This window comes from Palaemon carinicauda, chromosome 28 (genome assembly GCF_036898095.1).
Source record: "Palaemon carinicauda isolate YSFRI2023 chromosome 28, ASM3689809v2, whole genome shotgun sequence".
NCBI classification, from domain to species: domain Eukaryota; kingdom Metazoa; phylum Arthropoda; class Malacostraca; order Decapoda; family Palaemonidae; genus Palaemon; species Palaemon carinicauda.
This window is the reverse complement of record NC_090752.1, coordinates 55,956,699-55,974,886: the sequence shown is the minus strand read 5'-3', so window position 1 is coordinate 55,974,886 and position 18,188 is coordinate 55,956,699. Positions and strand designations below refer to the sequence as shown.

Sequence of the window (18,188 nt, the reverse complement as noted above, 5' to 3'; positions counted from 1 at the left end):
TGAGAAATGAAAAAAAAAATCGTTCTAGAAGAAACAGAGGATTTTCCTATTCTTTAAGTGTTCCGATAATGTGGATTTGACAATATCAGTAATGTTGTGTGATATGCAAAGTACCTAAGAATGTATTACATAAACTGAATGTGTAGGTCCTGTAGAGGGTAGGATTCCCCTGCGTGATAGGATAAGGTAAGCAGCCCTTAAAGTAAAATAAAGTAAGCAACAAGAAGAATGCTATACTCAGTAATAAGTAATTAAATGTCTCTTCAACGACATTGTGGATCATATGTATTCATAAAATTTATTCTAAATATTTTTACCATTACTTTTAAATATAAGTAAATAAATTCACGTAAATATTCTGATATCAGACAGACAGTCAGAACTAAAACCATAACCGTATTGGGAAAGGTGAATAATTTCATAGTTTCTACAAAAAGTGATTTGGCAGACCATGAAGAAAAAGGGTGTTTAACCCTCTTTAAAGTCTTCTTATTTAGATCTATTTTTAAGATAAGAAAGTGAGAGATTTAGCTTCGAATGATTGATTTCTATAGTTGCTATATGATATAGTTTTTTTAGGGGGGGGGGCATCTTTTTCATATGGAGGTTTTCTTCTAAGAATTTAGTAAGTAGCTCTATTCACGAAATATCTGTATGGGTAGTAATATGTTAAAAAAAAAACTCTTCATAGAATCATTGTGGGTAAAAAAAATACCTTATAATGTTTTCTGTGTGGATAATACAATGTAATTTTTTTTTTCATTCATATTGAGGTCCTCTTCTTAGAATTTAGTAACTAGTTTTATTCGCAAAAAAATCTGTATGGGTATATGTTACAAAAACTCAACATTGTGGATAGAAAAAAAAAAAAAAAAAAAAAAAAAAAAACCGGAGCTCGAATAATACAGCATGTTACGCAAGTAACTATTAGATACCTAACACCCACACTGAAGAAGAGGTGCTAATCTTAACTGAGAGAACCTCCATAGAACCTAAGGTAATAATGTCTTGGCTAACAATAAATATGACCTCTAATTTGCTTATGTACTACTTACCAAATGTTGGGTTAGGCGTACGTTGTCCTGCTTGCCAGCTGTAACCAAGGACGTGAGATTTTCAACCTTCTTCAGCAGGGCCGCGTTGTCCTCTTGCAGAACCCTGAAGGCGTTTTCTCGGTCCTTCACCTGTTGGTAAATAAATCCTGCTGTTAGAGATTCGTGTGATGGAATATTGTTTACGGTTTGAAGGTTTAAAGGCCGCTTATGAATGGCAGGGCATAGAACAGTGATATTGCTCTAGCAAGCAGGTCAGTGCCACAGAGACAGACCATATATACATATGATCAGCGCCCAAGCCCCTCTCCACCCAAGCTAGGACCAGGGAGTGACAAGTAATAGTTGCTGATGACCCAGTAAGTAGACCTATAGGCTCCCCCAAACATTCTTAGCTAACATGGGTGGTGAATTTGCAGACACTAAAGGAACTAACGAGTTTGAGCAGGACTCGAACCCCATCTGGTAATCACCAGACAGGGACGTTCGTCTTTGGATGATATCTTTAACGATCAGGTATTTAAGAAAGTTTCATTTTCTTTCCCATATCTACCCTTACATTAAGGGGTCAGTTGCCTGATGCGCCCTCTAAAAGCATCAGGCATGGTATTCAATTTGATCGAGGATTCTTACGATAGCATGCCCTTGCAAGCAAGACGGCGAGGCAGCAGCTGTCCTTCAGGTCGCTTTCTACGACACGCAAGACGTATGGTGGTAGTATTCTTACACCCCTACCACAGGGTAAATATATAAGAAAGTTTCATCTCTTGATTTAAATTCACTTTGATTCTTCTGCTTGCGTTATTCATTATTCATATTTGTATTTCCCTGTAGTATAGATACTCATTAATTTGAAAAGTTTAGGATTTGCATCTTAACTGAGGAAAAAAATTCGTTTGGGGGTTATGAGGATCCAAAATTTTGATATTGATTCTAGCCGTGTCATGACATAGTTGGGTTAATAATAAATTTTTAAACCACAAGTTATTCAGATAATAAAAAATAAAACTTTTTTGACTAATGTAAAAGAAAATAAATCTGTTATCTAATATAACATTAGTTAGATACAAAAGACTTCTGCTACTAGACCACTTATATTAGCTTGAATTTAAAAATAATATAAAGCTCATTTTTGAACAGACATATGTAGAGAAAATTGAACAACACACCTCTTGCTCCAAGGATGCTAAGGCCCGAGCTCCCCTTTGGTTATGTTCAGCCTTCACCTTGTTCCTCTCACCACTGATCTGAGACTCAAGCTCCTCGTACAGGTGCGCTACCTGTACAGGAAGAGAAGAGCCAAAAGTCAAAACAACCCACAAGTGAGCATCCAAGTCATATTACACCAAGTTTATTATTATTATTATTATTATTATTAGTAGTAGTAGTAGTAGTAGTAGTAGTAGTAGTAGTAGTATTACTTGCTAAGCTACAACCCTAGTTGGAAAAGCAGAATGCTATAAGCCCAGGGGCCCCATCAGAAAAAAATAGCCCAGTGAGGAAAGAAAACAAGAAAAAATAAAATATTTTAAGAACAGTAACATTAAAATAAATATTTCCTATATAAACTATAAAAACTTTCACAAAACAAGAAGAGAAATTAGATAGAATAGTGTGCCCAAGTTTACCCTCAAGCAAGAGAACTCTAACCAAAGACAGTGGAAGACCAGGGTACAGAGGCTATGGCACTACCCAAGACTAGAGAACAATGGTTTGATTTAGGAGTGTCCTTCACCTAGAAGGAATCTTGATAAACCAACAGAAGGGGCTGAAGGAGTTCGGTGAAATCTAACCTGTTGGTTGTATTGCTCCGTTTTGGAGCTGAGGGCGGCCTCCAGCTGCGCCTGTTCTGTTTTGGCTCTGGAGAGCTCCTGGAGGAGGGCTGTCACTAGGCATCCCAAGCTTGGTTCTTCCGATGCTGCGTCGTTGTGACAGACGTCTTGCACCACGGACTCCACCACCGACGGGCTGTTTATCATGGATCAAGAATTTTAGAATTATGTATATATATTTATATACTGTATTTATAATATATATATATATATATATATACTGTATATATATATATATATATATATATATATATATATATATATATATATATATATATATATATATATGTACAGCCATATATACATATACATATAGATGTATATATAAATATATATGTATATATATATAAAGTATATGTATAGACATAGATACATATACATATACATATACATATATAAATAAATTTCTACCTCATACTTGGGATCGAACGCTAGCCCCTTCTAATGAAAGGCCAGGTCGAAACCAACCATGCCACGAGAGCCCATAAAAGAAAATCCGAACCTGACGCCAATCTAGCTGTCCGAGGATTTACCTGGTGAGACATCAGTCTCTTACCAGCGAGTTTTACCCGATTTCCCCGGGCCACCACGTGACACAATTGGTAGTAATTCATTCAAATTACCCCTAATGAGTCAATATGGATAAATATCAACACAACATCGTGTTCAAATAGAAATAAATTTCTACCTCATACTTGGGATCGAACGCTAGCCCCTTCTAATGAAAGGCCAGGTCGAAACCAACCATGCCACGAGAGCCCATAAAAGAAAATCCGAACCTGACGCCAATCTAGCTGTCCGAGGATTTACCTGGTGAGACATCAGTCTCTTACCAGCGAGTTATGGGCTCTCGTGGCATGGTTGGTTTCGACCTGGCCTTTCATTAGAAGGGGCTAGCGTTCGATCCCAAGTATGAGGTAGAAATTTATTTCTATTTGAACACGATGTTGTGTTGATATTTATCCATATTGACTCATTAGGGGTAATTTGAATGAATTACTACCAATTGTGTCACGTGGTGGCCCGGGGAAATCGGGTAAAACTCGCTGGTAAGAGACTGATGTCTCACCAGGTAAATCCTCGGACAGCTAGATTGGCGTCAGGTTCGGATTTTCTTTTATGGGCTCTCGTGGCATGGTTGGTTTCGACCTGGCCTTTCATTAGAAGGGGCTAGCGTTCGATCCCAAGTATGAGGTAGAAATTTATTTCTATTTGAACACGATGTTGTGTTGATATTTATCCATATACATATATATATATATATATATATATATATATATAATGTCTATACAGTATTTGAAGTATATGTATATGTATACATGTATATATATATATATATATATATATATATATATATATATATATATATATATATATAATGATTGTGTGTGTATTCAATGCATCAATTCATACTCATCAGTACATAACTTTTCCATGTAATTTTCCACCCAAATCTCACAAATGTAGTAAGGAACTTAGACACCTCATTATTTTCACATTTACATAATTACTACATTACCAACATTTTAGCGTCTGAAGGACAGTAAAATAAATTATTAACATTCTTATTCTCATTTTTTCTTCTGCTTTTGTTACTCTTAACTTTATCTCTGTCTCCCTATTCATCTCCTTCTCTTCTATTGATTACATGTACAGTTGGATACAGGAGTTCCAGGCACACCTCGCTGGGAGGAAGTTCACCCTGTCACACCCTGACTGCACGGTGAAATCCTATGTGTAGCCCTGCCCACCACCTCAACCATCTAACCCTACATTACCTGCTTGGTTATGTCACACACAGGGTGTGAATGGATGCATTTCCTCAGAGTGAGGTGTGCCAGGAATTCCTGTCTCCTTCTGTATCTCATATAATAGATTTTTTTTTTTACTTTTCTAAACTTTCATTCTCTTCATTACACCCCTCATTGTTTCTATTTATCACTTCCTCCTATCTTATATCCCTGCTGACTCTATTATCCCATCTAAAAGCTTACTCATCCACTCCTTGCTTCTGGCTCATGAAATTACATTACGGTAAAGATGCAAGGAACAAGATCTATTGATTCTAATGGGTCCAGTAGTTTCGACCCTTATTATTTTAGTTACAATATGAGGTGAGGTATGGCTAGGCTAGGCTAGGCTAGGCTAAGCTAAGCTAAACAGGCTAGGCTAGGCTAAGCTAAGCTAAACAGGCTAGGCTAGGCTAGGCTAGGCTAGGCTAGGCTGGGCTGGGCTGGGCTGGGCTAGGCTAGGCTAGGCTAGGCTAGGCTAGGCTAGGCTAGGCTAGGCTGGGCTAGGCTAGGCTAGGTTAAGCTAAACAGGCTAGGCTAGGGTAGGCTAGGCTAGGTCAATGACAATACCCCAGAGACTAACCATATACAGTATACATATGAACAGTGCCCAAGCCCCCTCTTTACTTAAACTAGGACCAGGGAGGGCCAGGCAATGGCTGTTGATGATCCAGCAGGTAGACATATAGGCACCCCCTAAAGCCCCATCCTTAGCTCACATGGATGGTGAAGTTGCAGACACTACAAAAAAACTGTCGAGCTTGAGTGGGACTCGAACCCCGGTCCGATGATCTCCAAGTAATGACGTTTCCAATAGGTCACACACAGCCCTCTGTGTTAATGCTTATACAAACTCTTTCCTGGTATTACAGACCTGATATTGAAGTCCTGCTTGGCGAAGCACTGCAGTATCTCGTCTATCTGCTCTGAAGTAATGGAACCCAGCTCGGGCCTGCCGCTTAGGTCCTTTAAGTCATTTCCTTTTTCCTTCCTCTCTCTGTCGTCATCTTCCTCCTCTTCTTCTTCTTTGGGGATATCGTAGTCTGCTCTGAACTCCACTTCCAGGCCCAAGTGATTACCTGAAAATATCATTTGTAATCATTAATTAGTATAGGTTGTTTATATGTATATTGATATGTACACACACGTATATTACATATATATAAATATATATATATATATATATATATATATATATATATATATATATATAGACACATATACATTATTATATATAATAAGGGGGTCCTAACAGTATTAACTTATGCATCAGCAACTTAGAGCCTTACTGAAAGGTTAAGAGCTAGTTACAACTCTATGAGCAATAGAAATAATAATGATGGAAATAACACTAGACAGAAAAAGAGCGACATGGATACGAGAGTAAACTAAAGTAGAGGATATTCCAACAAGACGTAAGAAAGAGAAATGGACATGGGCAGGACGTGTAATGAGAATGACAGACAGTAGATGGACATTGAGAATAACAAAATGGGTCCCTAGAGATTGCAAAAGAAGTAGGGGAAGGAAGAGAAGACGTTGGATTGACGAGCTAAAGTAATTTGTGAATATAGACTGGTATAGAAAAACCATAAACAGATACGTGTGGAAGGGAATGTCTGAGGCCTTTGTCCTGCAGTGGACTAGCTACGACTGATGATATATATATATATATATATATATATATATATATATATATATATATATATATATATATATATAGGCCCTTTGGGTCAATAGGCACAGGAGGAGATGATGATGATGATGATCATTATTACTATCATCATCATAACAAGCCAAGTTGCAACATTCACTGGTAAATTCTTAATTGTATAAGGCTAAAGGCCCCAATGTTGAAAACAAACTATAGAAGAAAAATAGAATAAAAGAATAAACAAATCGAAAGAGCAATCAGAGATATCAGACCTCTGTCAATGTAAATTGTCAACGGACCAAGCTTTCCCTCTTTCACATATTGACCTTAAATGAATCTACTGTATAAAATCCTGGATCCAGATGGTGATCCAGATCCCGCCAAAATCTAATCACTTCTAAGTTAGCCCATTTGAAACATACCTGAAATTCTCATCAAAATACACCCGTAACTTTTTGAGTTAGGCTGGTGGCAAACAAACATATACACAAACAGAGGTGAAAACATAACCTTACTAACTAAAGTCGCGGAATAAACACCATCCCCTGATGACGTCATCGCATATCACATTTTCTCCCTAGTTATCATCGGTCATAATACATGTCCTTACAAATTTCATACTATACTAACTTACAATCACTTTAAGGGGCTATGACGTCATCAGGGGTGGAGCTTATTTTACCCGGAATCTCTGCGGCGAGTATAAGAAGGAATGATAAAGTAATCAACAAAGTGAAATTAAATAAGATGAATACCAAAAAAGATTATGAAACTAGACTCATGTCGACCTACTCAAAAAACGTACCGAGATTAAACTTCTGGAATGCCATCGATTCAGCTGCAACTGCTACATGATAATGCTGATCATTCCACAGTTTGGCTATTGCCATAATGAAAATGCCCGGAATACTGTAGTAGCATTAAACTTCACAGAAGCAAAGGTATTTGATTGTTGGAATTACCTGCATATACCTAGAAGGCCTATGTATAACTATTCGGTCTCTCTCCGTCCCTCGGGAAGAGGGGAGAGGGAATAGACATAACCTGGTGGGAGGGGGTACCCCGAAAGGTACACTCTGAAACTACAACCTCCTACAAATTACCGAAACTGTTGTGTGGTAGTTAGGGATGGTTACTGGGGTGGTAAAGGTTGAATCTGTGTGCGTATGTGGATATCTATCTCAATATCTAACAATCATTTCTGACGGGTCACATACATTGGTATGGTATAATATGTTAAGTCCCAAGTGCAAAGTGAGGTGAACGAGATTTAATAATCTCAAGTCTTGGGTAGTGTCATAGTCTCTGTACCATGGTCCTCTACTGTCTTAGGGGTAGAGTTAACTTGCTTGAGGGTGCACCCGGGGACACTATTTTATCTTACTTCTCTTTCTCTTGTTATTTTGAAGTTTTTATAGTTTATACATGATAGATTTATTTTGATGTTATTATTCTTAAACTTCTCTTGTAATATATTTCCTTTCCTCACTGAGCTATTTTCCCTGCTGGGGCCCTTGGATTATAAGCATCCTGCTTTTCCAACTAGGGTTGTAGCTTAGCAAGTAATACTACTACTACTACTACTACTACTAATAATAATAATAATGATAATGATTACAACAACAACAACAACAACAATAATAATAATAATAATAATAAGAATGATAATAATAATAGTAATTTCCTTTTCTCACTAAGGTATTTTCCCTGTTGGAGCCCTTGGGTTTATAGCATCGTGCTTTTCCAATTAGGGTTGTAGCTTAGCAAGTACTACTACTACTACTACTACTAATAATAATAATAATAATAATAATACTCACCAAATCCATCTGTGAATTCTTGCAATGTCAGAAATCCGTTGTGGTCTTGATCCAAGGAATCGAACACTCCTTCCAGTTCGTCCGGGCCTAGCGGGAGCTCGCCCCAGAGACGCTAGGGAAGAGAATTAAGTCATTATTCACTATTTTCTCTTAACCGATGCTAATTAACAAAGACTTTAGTGTCTATTCCTTTTCTGTTTGTCTTTCTCTTCGTTTAATTGGAACGTGGTCGGTCTAAAGGTTGTAGTATTTAATTCACTCTTTTTTTAGTTGTTTTAGCTTTTTTTATTTTTTTTTTCTTGTTTTTGCTGGTGTTGTCTCAATGTAGGTTACTCGTTTACTGTTGCTACTTTTTCGAAATTTATTTTTAGTAGAATTAAGTATTTATTTTAAGTAAAAATAAAACTGTTGAATTAAGTAGGTTTTTTTAGTCATACTAAAATTAATTTTCATTGAATTTTCACCTTCATATGTATTCATGTAAATAAATAGATATTATATCGATTTAAATATAGTATTTATAGTATCTTAACCTGACTAATGTTTTTTTCGGAAAAATAAGTATTTTCTTATTATAGTAAAAGTTTATTTTCAATGAAATTACACATGTATGTATGTATTAATGCAAATAAAAAGTCACTTAAAAAAATATTATTTGTAATACTTCAAACAAACGACTTTGGTAGAATTTAGATTTGACAATTTAAATCAAAAGTGTATCTTCTATTTTAATAGAAAAAATAGCCGAAATTTAAAATCTAACAGGAAATAAAAAATAGATTTAAAATACTATAAATAATACGATAAATATATGTATAGCTTCCTTTATTAGTTAAGCTAATGAAGAATTTAATTTATTGAGACATAAGTCTTTTCATTGTTTATATTTGAAAGATCTTTCAATGTTGTTACTGTTCATAAAATATTCTATTTTGATCGTTTATTACTTTTAATATAGTTTATTCATTTCCTTATTTCCTTTCCTCACGGGGATATTATTTCCTATTGGAGCCCTTGGCCTTATAGCATCTTGCTTTTCAAACTAGGGTTGTAGCTTAGCTTGTAATAATAATAATAATAATAATAATAGTAATATTATTATTATTATTATTATTATTACTTACTAAGCTACAACCCTAGTTGGAAAAGCAGTATGCTATAAGCCCAGGGGCTCCAAAAGGGAAAATAGCTCAGTGCGGAAAGGAAAAAAGGAAAATAAAATATTCTAAGAAGAGTAACAACAATAAATATCTCCTATATAAACTATAAAAACTTTAACAAAACAAGAGGAAGAGAAATAAGATAGGAGTGTGTGCTCGAGTGTACCCTCAAGCAAGAGAACTCCAACCCAAGACAGTGAAAGGCCATGGTACAGAGGCTATGGCACTACCCAAGACTAGAGTACAGTGGTTTGATTTTGGAGTGTCCTTCTCCTAGAAGAGCTGCTTACCATAGCTAAAGAGTCTCTTCTACCCTTACCAAGAGGAAAGTGGCACTGAACAAGTACAGTGCAGTAACCCCTTGGGTGATGAAGAATTGTTTGGTAATCTGTGTTGTCAGGTGTATGAGGATAGAGGAGAATATGTAAAGAATATGCCAGACTATTCAGTGTGTATGTAGGCAAAGGGAAAATGAACCGTAACCAGAGAGGAGGATCCAATGTAGTACTGTCTGGCCAGTCAGAAGACCCCATAACTCTCTAGCGGTAGTATCTCAATAATAATAATAATAATAATTGTAAAACTAATAATAATAATAACAATACTACTACTACTACTACTACTACTACTACTAATAATAATAATAATAATAATAATGGATTCGTCAAACGTACCTGCAGATCTCTCTTGGTAATGAAGCCTTTGCATTCCTTATCACAGAGGCGGAAGAGCTGCTCAGCCCTCCCTTCCCAAGAGGAGAACGCTTCGCTATCTTCTTCTGTCAACATGGCGTCGGACATCGGCGTTTATTCTTCTTCTTCTTCTACCATGTTGTAGGATTTGAAGCCATTGGGCACTCTGGGACTCTGTTGTTTGGGAGAGTTAAAGAGAGTTAATGAGTGTTTTCATAAATTTACTTTCGTTTTTTCCCCAAATTTTTGTATTGTTGGGTTTAAATTAGATTTCGATTTAAATCTGATATATGGATTTTCAAATCGTCTTGCATGTGATATATTTAGTCATAAACTTTACTCAGGGTATGATAAATACTGAAAGCATACTATTTTATCATTTTCTTTAGCATGGCGAGTGAAATCGAAATTCATTTCAGTACCTCGAAAATATAACTAACTTTCAAAGTTACACAAATAAAAAACCTAAAAAAAGAAAGTTAGATTTGTCGAAGACTGATAACCTTTATCCACTCAAGCAACATCTATTTCTCGAGATAAATAACAGCAACATCAAACAATGCGAATCTGCAGAAATATATCAAAGCGAAGACACTCAATCCATATCCATCTGCGTGGACGTATATACAATGTCACGTTTATGAATATTCCTCATCAGAACCTAGTGCTGCCATCTGTGTGGATGATAACACACTACATAACTATCACCCAATACTTCCCTTTGGAATAATGAGGTCACACAATATTCCCCCAAAACACCATTTCTTTTACGCAAGGACGTCAAAGAGGCGATACACGGACGCAAATTCTGTGGGATAATGATTCGCCATAGCTTAGTTATTTGTTGCATTTGGGGGTGGGAGGGGGTTAGGCCTACGAGGCCTAAAAGGTAGGAGTATAGTCCTATTTTATTTTAATAGGTTGGTTCATACATGCACGCATTCGCTTATATATAATGCACACACACACATATATATATATATATATATATATATATATATATGTATATATACATATTCATATATATGTACACACACACACATATATATATATATATATATATATATATATATATATATACATACATAAATATATATATACATACATATATATACATATATATACATACATATACATACATACATATATATATATACATATATATATACAGTATATATATACATATATACAGTATATATATATATATATATATATATATATATATATATATATATATACACACATATATATACAGTATATATATGTATATATATATATATATATATATATATATATATATATATATAAATATATATATGTATGTATATATATATATATATATATATATATATATATATATATGATGAGCACCCAATCCCCTCTCCGTCAAGATAGGACTGGGAAGAGCTAGGCAATGGCTGCTGATGACTCAGCATGTAGACCTAGAAGCTCCCCCAAATCCTCCCGCCTATCCTTAGCTCACAAGAATTATGGGGTTGTAGACACAACTATAAACTATCGAGCTTGAGTGGATCCCGAACTAACGTCCAAGAAATTGCTAGGCTAGAACGTCTCCAACAGCCTACCACAACCCTAAAAGGAAGGATCAAAAAGCGTTTTCAGGTGGTTTGATCCTATGGGAAGAATCTGATGGGCTAAAGGTGAATATTGAAAAGTGATTAGTAAGGCTTGACGTGCTGGTGATGAACCTTCTGTTTAAAGGTTTAAAGCCGCTAATGAATGGCAGAGGCAAGGGACAGTGACATTGCCCTATCAAGCAGGACAAGGACTTAGAGACTGATCATGTATACATATGATCAGCGCTCAAGAACCCTCTACACCCAAGCTAGGACCAGAGAGATCCAGGAAATGGCTGCTGATGACTCAGCCGATAGACTTATAGGCTCCCCAAACCCTCCATCCGTAGCTCACAAGGATGGTGAGGATACAGCGACCAACGAAACTAACGAGTGAGGCTCAAACCCAGTCTAGCGATCACCAGTCAGGGACGTTAACACATCGGTCACCACAACCACAGACATAAGAATTGAAAAAATGCTTTGGAAATTGTCCACATAGAACTTCATTTACGATTAAGCAATTAAAATATGCACATATTAGTTGATAAAGGCTATCTTACTGGAGTCACGCGAATAGATGCATAGGTATACTTGAATCCCACGCAGGTTTCTGAAACCTTAATAAACGAAACTGAAACTGAAGTCATTATCTGGGTCGAGTGTGCAATGGCAAAGTTCAGTGGCAGTACTGTTGCAAAATGTAGGAAGTTTCTTTCCAAAATGAGTTTTGATAGCGAGTGGCAGTAGACTGGAGAGAGAGAGAGAGAGAGAGAGAGAGAGAGAGAGAGAGAGAGAGAGAGAGAGAGAGAGAGAGAGTATTTCTATTTAAATCTTGTTGGATTATGAAGATAACCATTTTTGAAGACTTTTCAAATGTAGAGAGAGAGAGAGAGAGAGAGAGAGAGAGAGAGAGAGAGAGAGAGAGAGAGAGAGAGAGAGAGAGAGAGAGAGAATATTTCTAGTCAAATCTTGTTGGATTATGACGATAAGCATTTCTGAATACTTGGCAAATGTAGCACATAAATACGTGACTGTAAATAAGAAAAAAACATTACGCAGCTAAAATGCTAATGCTAATCAAAATGGTTAATATATTAGATTTTGATTAAAATGGTTGATATATTAGATTTTTATCAAAATGATTGAAATATTAGATTTTCATCAAAATGGTTGAAATATTAGATTTTGATTAAAATGGTTGATATATTAGATTTTTATGTAAACGGTTGAAATATTACATTTTTATGAAAATGAATGAAATATTACATTTTCATCAAAATTGATGAAATCTTAGATTTTCATCAAAATGGTTGAAATATTAGATATTTATGAAAATGGATGAAATATTACATTTTTATCACAATGGATGAAATCTTAGATTTTCATCAAAATGGTTGAAATATTAGATATTTATGAAAATGGATGAAATATTACATTTTCATCACAATGGATGAAATCTTAGATTTTCATCAAAATGGTTGAAATATTACATTTTCATTAAAATGTTTGAAATATTAGATTTTTATCAAAATGGATGAAATCTTACATTTTTATCAAAATGGTTGAAATATTAGATTTCCATCAAAATGGATGAAATCTTACATTTTTATCAAAATGTTTGAAATATTAGATTTCCATCAAAATGAATGAAATATTAGATTTTTATCAAAATGATTGAAATATTAGACTTTCATCAAAATGGTTGAAATATTAGATTTTATTTATGAAAGATATATCTTAATGTTGTTACTGATTTTAAAGTGTTTTATTCTAATTATTCATTAATTTTCTTGTAGTTTATTAATTTCTTTATTTCCTCTTCTCACTGGGCTGTTTTTCCATTTTGGAACCCATGGGCTTATATCATCCTGCTTTTCCAACTAGGATTGTAACTTAGCTTATAACAACAACAACAAAAACTACAACAACAACAACAACAACAACAACAATAATAATAATAATAATAATAATAATAATAATTAACAGAAACATTTCTAAGCCCCACCATATTCCTACCTTACCTAAACTTCCGCACATTGGACCAAAACTGAATCATCACAATGCGTAGCCATCACAAAAAAAAACAAAACATCAAAACACTTTTAAAAGATCCAACAAGTGAAATGTCTTCCTTTCCAAACGAGAAAGGTTTGATCGAATGAGTCGTAAATACAGCTATGGCGGTGCAACGGGTTTGGAGATCGCTACCCTATCAAAAACTTAGAGGATTTTATTGGCAATATTTATGGCTATAGTTAATTTTTTTTAATGAGGCGTATTTGCACTGACTCACAGCGCTGCTCTTTTAGCTCGGAGGAGTTTCCTGCTATCTGATTGGTTAGAATTATCTTGTGCAACCAATCAGCGAGCAGAAAACTTTTCCGAGCTATAAGGGCACCCCTGCGAGTCGGTGCAAATCTGCCTCACTAAAAAGAATTGACTTTAGTAAATCGCTCGAGGTTCCTCAGAAGGGCCATGATAGGCGAGCCAGGTAGTCCACAGAGGAGCAACACCTGTGTAGGTGAACCGTAAGGTTTAAAAGGTCACTCATGAATAGCAGAGGCAGGGGAGAGTAGCATTGCCCTAGCTAGAAGGACAATGTCCAAGAGAGTGACCATATATACATATGATCAACAACCAAGCCCTCTCTCCACTTAACCTAGGACCAAGGAAGGTCAGGCATTGGCTGCTGATGACTCAGCAAGTAGATCTATAGGCTTTAGTCTGATCGCTCGCAGCAAACCAACCTGGTATGGGTGTCCCTGACTAGTAGAGCTTGGCTGATCATGGCGATACACAAAACCCTTTCACCACGTTAAGGTATCCCCACTTCAAAAGTTTATCTTTTTTAATTTTTTAATTTTTCTTATTATTTTTTTTTACTGTATACTGTACATACAATCTGAAAAATACATAGTTTTCGTCTTCTCACACACACACATATATATACATACATACATATACCAAGGCACTTCCCCTAATTTTGGGGGGTAGCCGACATCAACAAATGATACAAAAACAAAAAGGGGATCTCTACTCTCTATACGTTCCTCCCAGCCTGACAAGGGACTCAACTGGGGTTCGGCTGGTACTGCTAGGGTGCCACAGCCCACCCTCCCCCGTTATCCACCACAGATGAAGCTTCATAATGCTGAATCCCCTACTGCTGCTACCTCCGCGGTCATCTAAGGCACCGGAGGAAGCAGCAGGGCCTACCGGAACTGCGTCACAATCGCTTGCCATTCATTCCTATTTCTAGCACACTCTCTTGCCTCTCTCACATCTATCCTCCTATCACCCAGAGCTTTCTTCACTCCATCCATCCACCCAAACCTTGGTCTTCCTCTTGTACTTCTCCCATCAACTCTTGCATTTATCACCTTCTTTAGCAGACAGCTATTTTCCATTCTCTCAACATGGCCAATCCACCTCAACACATACATATCCACTCTAGCTGCTAACTCATTTCTTACACCCGTTCTCACCCTCACCACTTCGTTCCTAACCCTATCTACTCGAGATACACCAGCCATACTCCTTAGACACTTCATCTCAAACACATTCAATTTCTGTCTCTCCATCACTTTCATTCCCCACAACTCCGATCCATACATCACAGTTGGTACAATCACTTCTCATATAGAACTCTCTTTACATTCATGCCCAACCCTCTATTTTTTACTACTCTCTTAACTGCCCCCAACACTTTGCACCCTTCATTCACTCTCTGACGTACATCTGCTTCCACATCAGAGAGTGAATGAAGGGTGCAAAGTGTTGGGGGCAGTTAAGGGAGTAGTAAAAAATAGAGGGTTGGGCATGAATGTAAAGAGAGTTCTATATGAGAAAGTGATTGTACCAACTGTGATGTATGGATCGGAGTTGTGGGGAATGACAGTGATGGAGAGACAGAAATTGAATGTGTTTGAGATGAAGTGTCTAAGGAGTATGGCTGGTGTATCTCGAGTAGATAGGGTTAGGAACGAAGTGGTGAGGGTGAGAACGGGTGTGAGAAATGAGTTAGCAGCTAGAGTGGATATGAATGTGTTGAGGTGGTTTGGCCATGTTGAGAGAATTTATATATATATATATATATATATATATATATATATACTTACACACACACACACACACACATATATATATATATATATATATATATATATATATATATATATATATATACAAGCCGCACATTCACTGCACCATTCATTCTAAACTTTCACATACTCGATCTGGAGCCGTCCTCTGTTTGAGGAGACGGCATAATGCATATATCTATCTATCTATCTATCTATCTATATATATATATATATATATATATATATATATATATATATATATATACATATCTTTCCTGTCACGCTCAGCGGGAGAGTAATTAATCATACCCTGGTGAGAGGGGATTAACCTAAGAGGTACACTTGGAAACCTCACTCTCCCATAAATTGCCGAACCAGCGTGTGGCAGTTAGGAAATAGGGAGGGAGTGGAAAGGGTTAAATCTGTGAGTATACGTATGCGCGTGTGTGCATACCTGTCTAAATATTTAGACATCATTATTGATGGCTTGGGTACGCTAGTCATAGAAAATTAAGGAATGAACTGAACACTTGTTGCTATGACCTTTAAAGGAATAACTATTCACTACAAGAACATGTGTAAAAACTGTGCGTCTTATATACTGTATATATATATATATATATATATATATATATATATATATATATATATATATATATATATATATATGTATATACATATATATATACATATATATGCATATATATGTATATACATATATATATATATATATATATATATATATATATATATATATAGGCCTATATATATATATAAGCCTTCTCCTCTTCTTCAATTATTGTTTCAAATTCGTGAATATCTCAACATGAATCTTTTTTTTTATCTCATAATTATAATTGCCTTGGTAGCATAAGTTAATTTTACAATAAATCTCCGAATGTTAGCAGCTCTGACACTATTTAAACCCAGTCAGCTTTTCTTCCGGTGTTTGAGTGCTGATTCAGCAACTCTCGGTGTCGCTAGCAACTGCTAGCAAGCTTTTTCTCACTCTGCCATTATTGTCTCGTGTACTGCATCCTGAATTGTCTTTGTATTTTACGGTGTTATTTCCCAATGAGGTTTTAAGGCCGCTCATGAATGGGAGATATAAGGAACAGTGACAATGTTGTAGCTAATAAGACAATGCCTTACAGACTGACCATAATTACATATCAGCGGCCAAACACCCATCCCCCAATATCCAAGCTAGGACCAGGGAGGGCCAGGCAATGGCTGCCAATAGGACAATGCCCTAGAGACTGACCATAATTACATATCAGCGACTAAACTCCCCTTCAACATCCAAGCTTGGACCACGGAGCGCCAGGCAATGGGTGCTAGGGACTTAGCACGCAGATCTATAGGCTCCCTAAAACCCCCATCCTCAGTTCACAAGGATGGTGAGGTTGCAAACACTATAAGAAACTATCAACTTTGAGCGAGACTCGAACCCCAGTCTGGCAGATCACCAGGCAGGGACATTTCCAATAGGCCACCACTTCCATCAAGTCCTAAACAAGATAAAGTGGAATTGTTTATCATTCCCCAAAAGGGAAACTTTTGACCTGTGCCAATGCTGGCACTTTCATGAGATTGGTAATTTATGAGTTTGGCATCAAATCCAAAGACAAAATAAAGAGTATGGAATATGCTGTTTTTTTTTTTTTGTTTTTTTTTTCAAACTTTTAGTCATGCATTAACTAGGCATGAGGATTAGAAGACCCCAGCATTTAACCAGTAATAAGTGATCTGGCGTAGATATCCTTGGAGTCGAATTGTGCTATATCCGTTTATGTGTGACTTAAATGCAAGCCCTTCATATTTCCTCAATTTAGATATATGGTTCAACTTATTGAATACGATTGCTCCTCAGGATGCTGCATATACTGACGATACAGCAGTAGAACCTTGCTGAAAGTATGATTCTGCAAGCAATAATTAGTGTTTTCAAAATTTGATAAACTAGCCTGTTCCTGAGAAGGGACTCAGCCTACACTGATGTCAGCTTGGGGCTGGTAACACTGACCAAAGCTCCCAGTGTTTCCAACTCTAGATTTTGCTCCTAGGGTCATCAATAATGATAAAGACTTACTTTCATCCCTAAAAGCTTTCAGAGTTTTGGTATCACCTTGCAGAAAATAACAGATGCGATTCTGTGAATGTTCAATTGGTAATCACTACCGTTCTTGTGCAATTGAACTACAAAGGGTACAAAGAGAAAGAGAGCAGAATAAAAGCTAGGCAAGGTATCCGAGATCTTCAAAGCAGTGGCATATCTACCCAATGCTTCCAAGGTATTGGAAAGTGTGCTATTGAAGCATCTTAATATATGACTAATCATCCAACGAGGCTGGAGGTTAACTAGCAATACATAGTGTTTTAGACTGGGGTTCGAGTCCCGTTCAAGCTCGACAGTTTCTTGTAGTGTCTGCAAACTCACTATACTTGTGAGCTAAGGATGTGGGGTTTGGAGGAGCCTATAGTTCTACCTGCTGAGTCCTTGTCTTGCCTTGGGTGGAGAGGGGC

General features: G+C 36.4%; 1 protein-coding gene across 8 annotated transcripts in view; it reads right to left on the bottom strand.

Moving 5' to 3' along the window:
- Positions 1-18,188, bottom strand: part of LOC137621600 (EF-hand calcium-binding domain-containing protein 4B-like) — a 57,899-nt gene that overhangs the window by 19,938 nt on the left and 19,773 nt on the right. For all 8 annotated transcript variants that reach the window (XM_068352012.1, XM_068352013.1, XM_068352015.1 and 5 more), the window contains exons 2-7: positions 9,983-10,174; positions 8,149-8,260; positions 5,549-5,753; positions 2,846-3,020; positions 2,222-2,332; positions 1,056-1,184 (exon numbers count right to left, since the gene is read on the bottom strand). In XM_068352012.1, coding sequence (XP_068208113.1) covers positions 1,056-1,184; positions 2,222-2,332; positions 2,846-3,020; positions 5,549-5,753; positions 8,149-8,260; positions 9,983-10,108 — 858 coding nt within the window. In that variant the 5' untranslated portion in view covers positions 10,109-10,174. The remainder of the gene's footprint in view (positions 1-1,055; positions 1,185-2,221; positions 2,333-2,845; positions 3,021-5,548; positions 5,754-8,148; positions 8,261-9,982; positions 10,175-18,188) is intronic.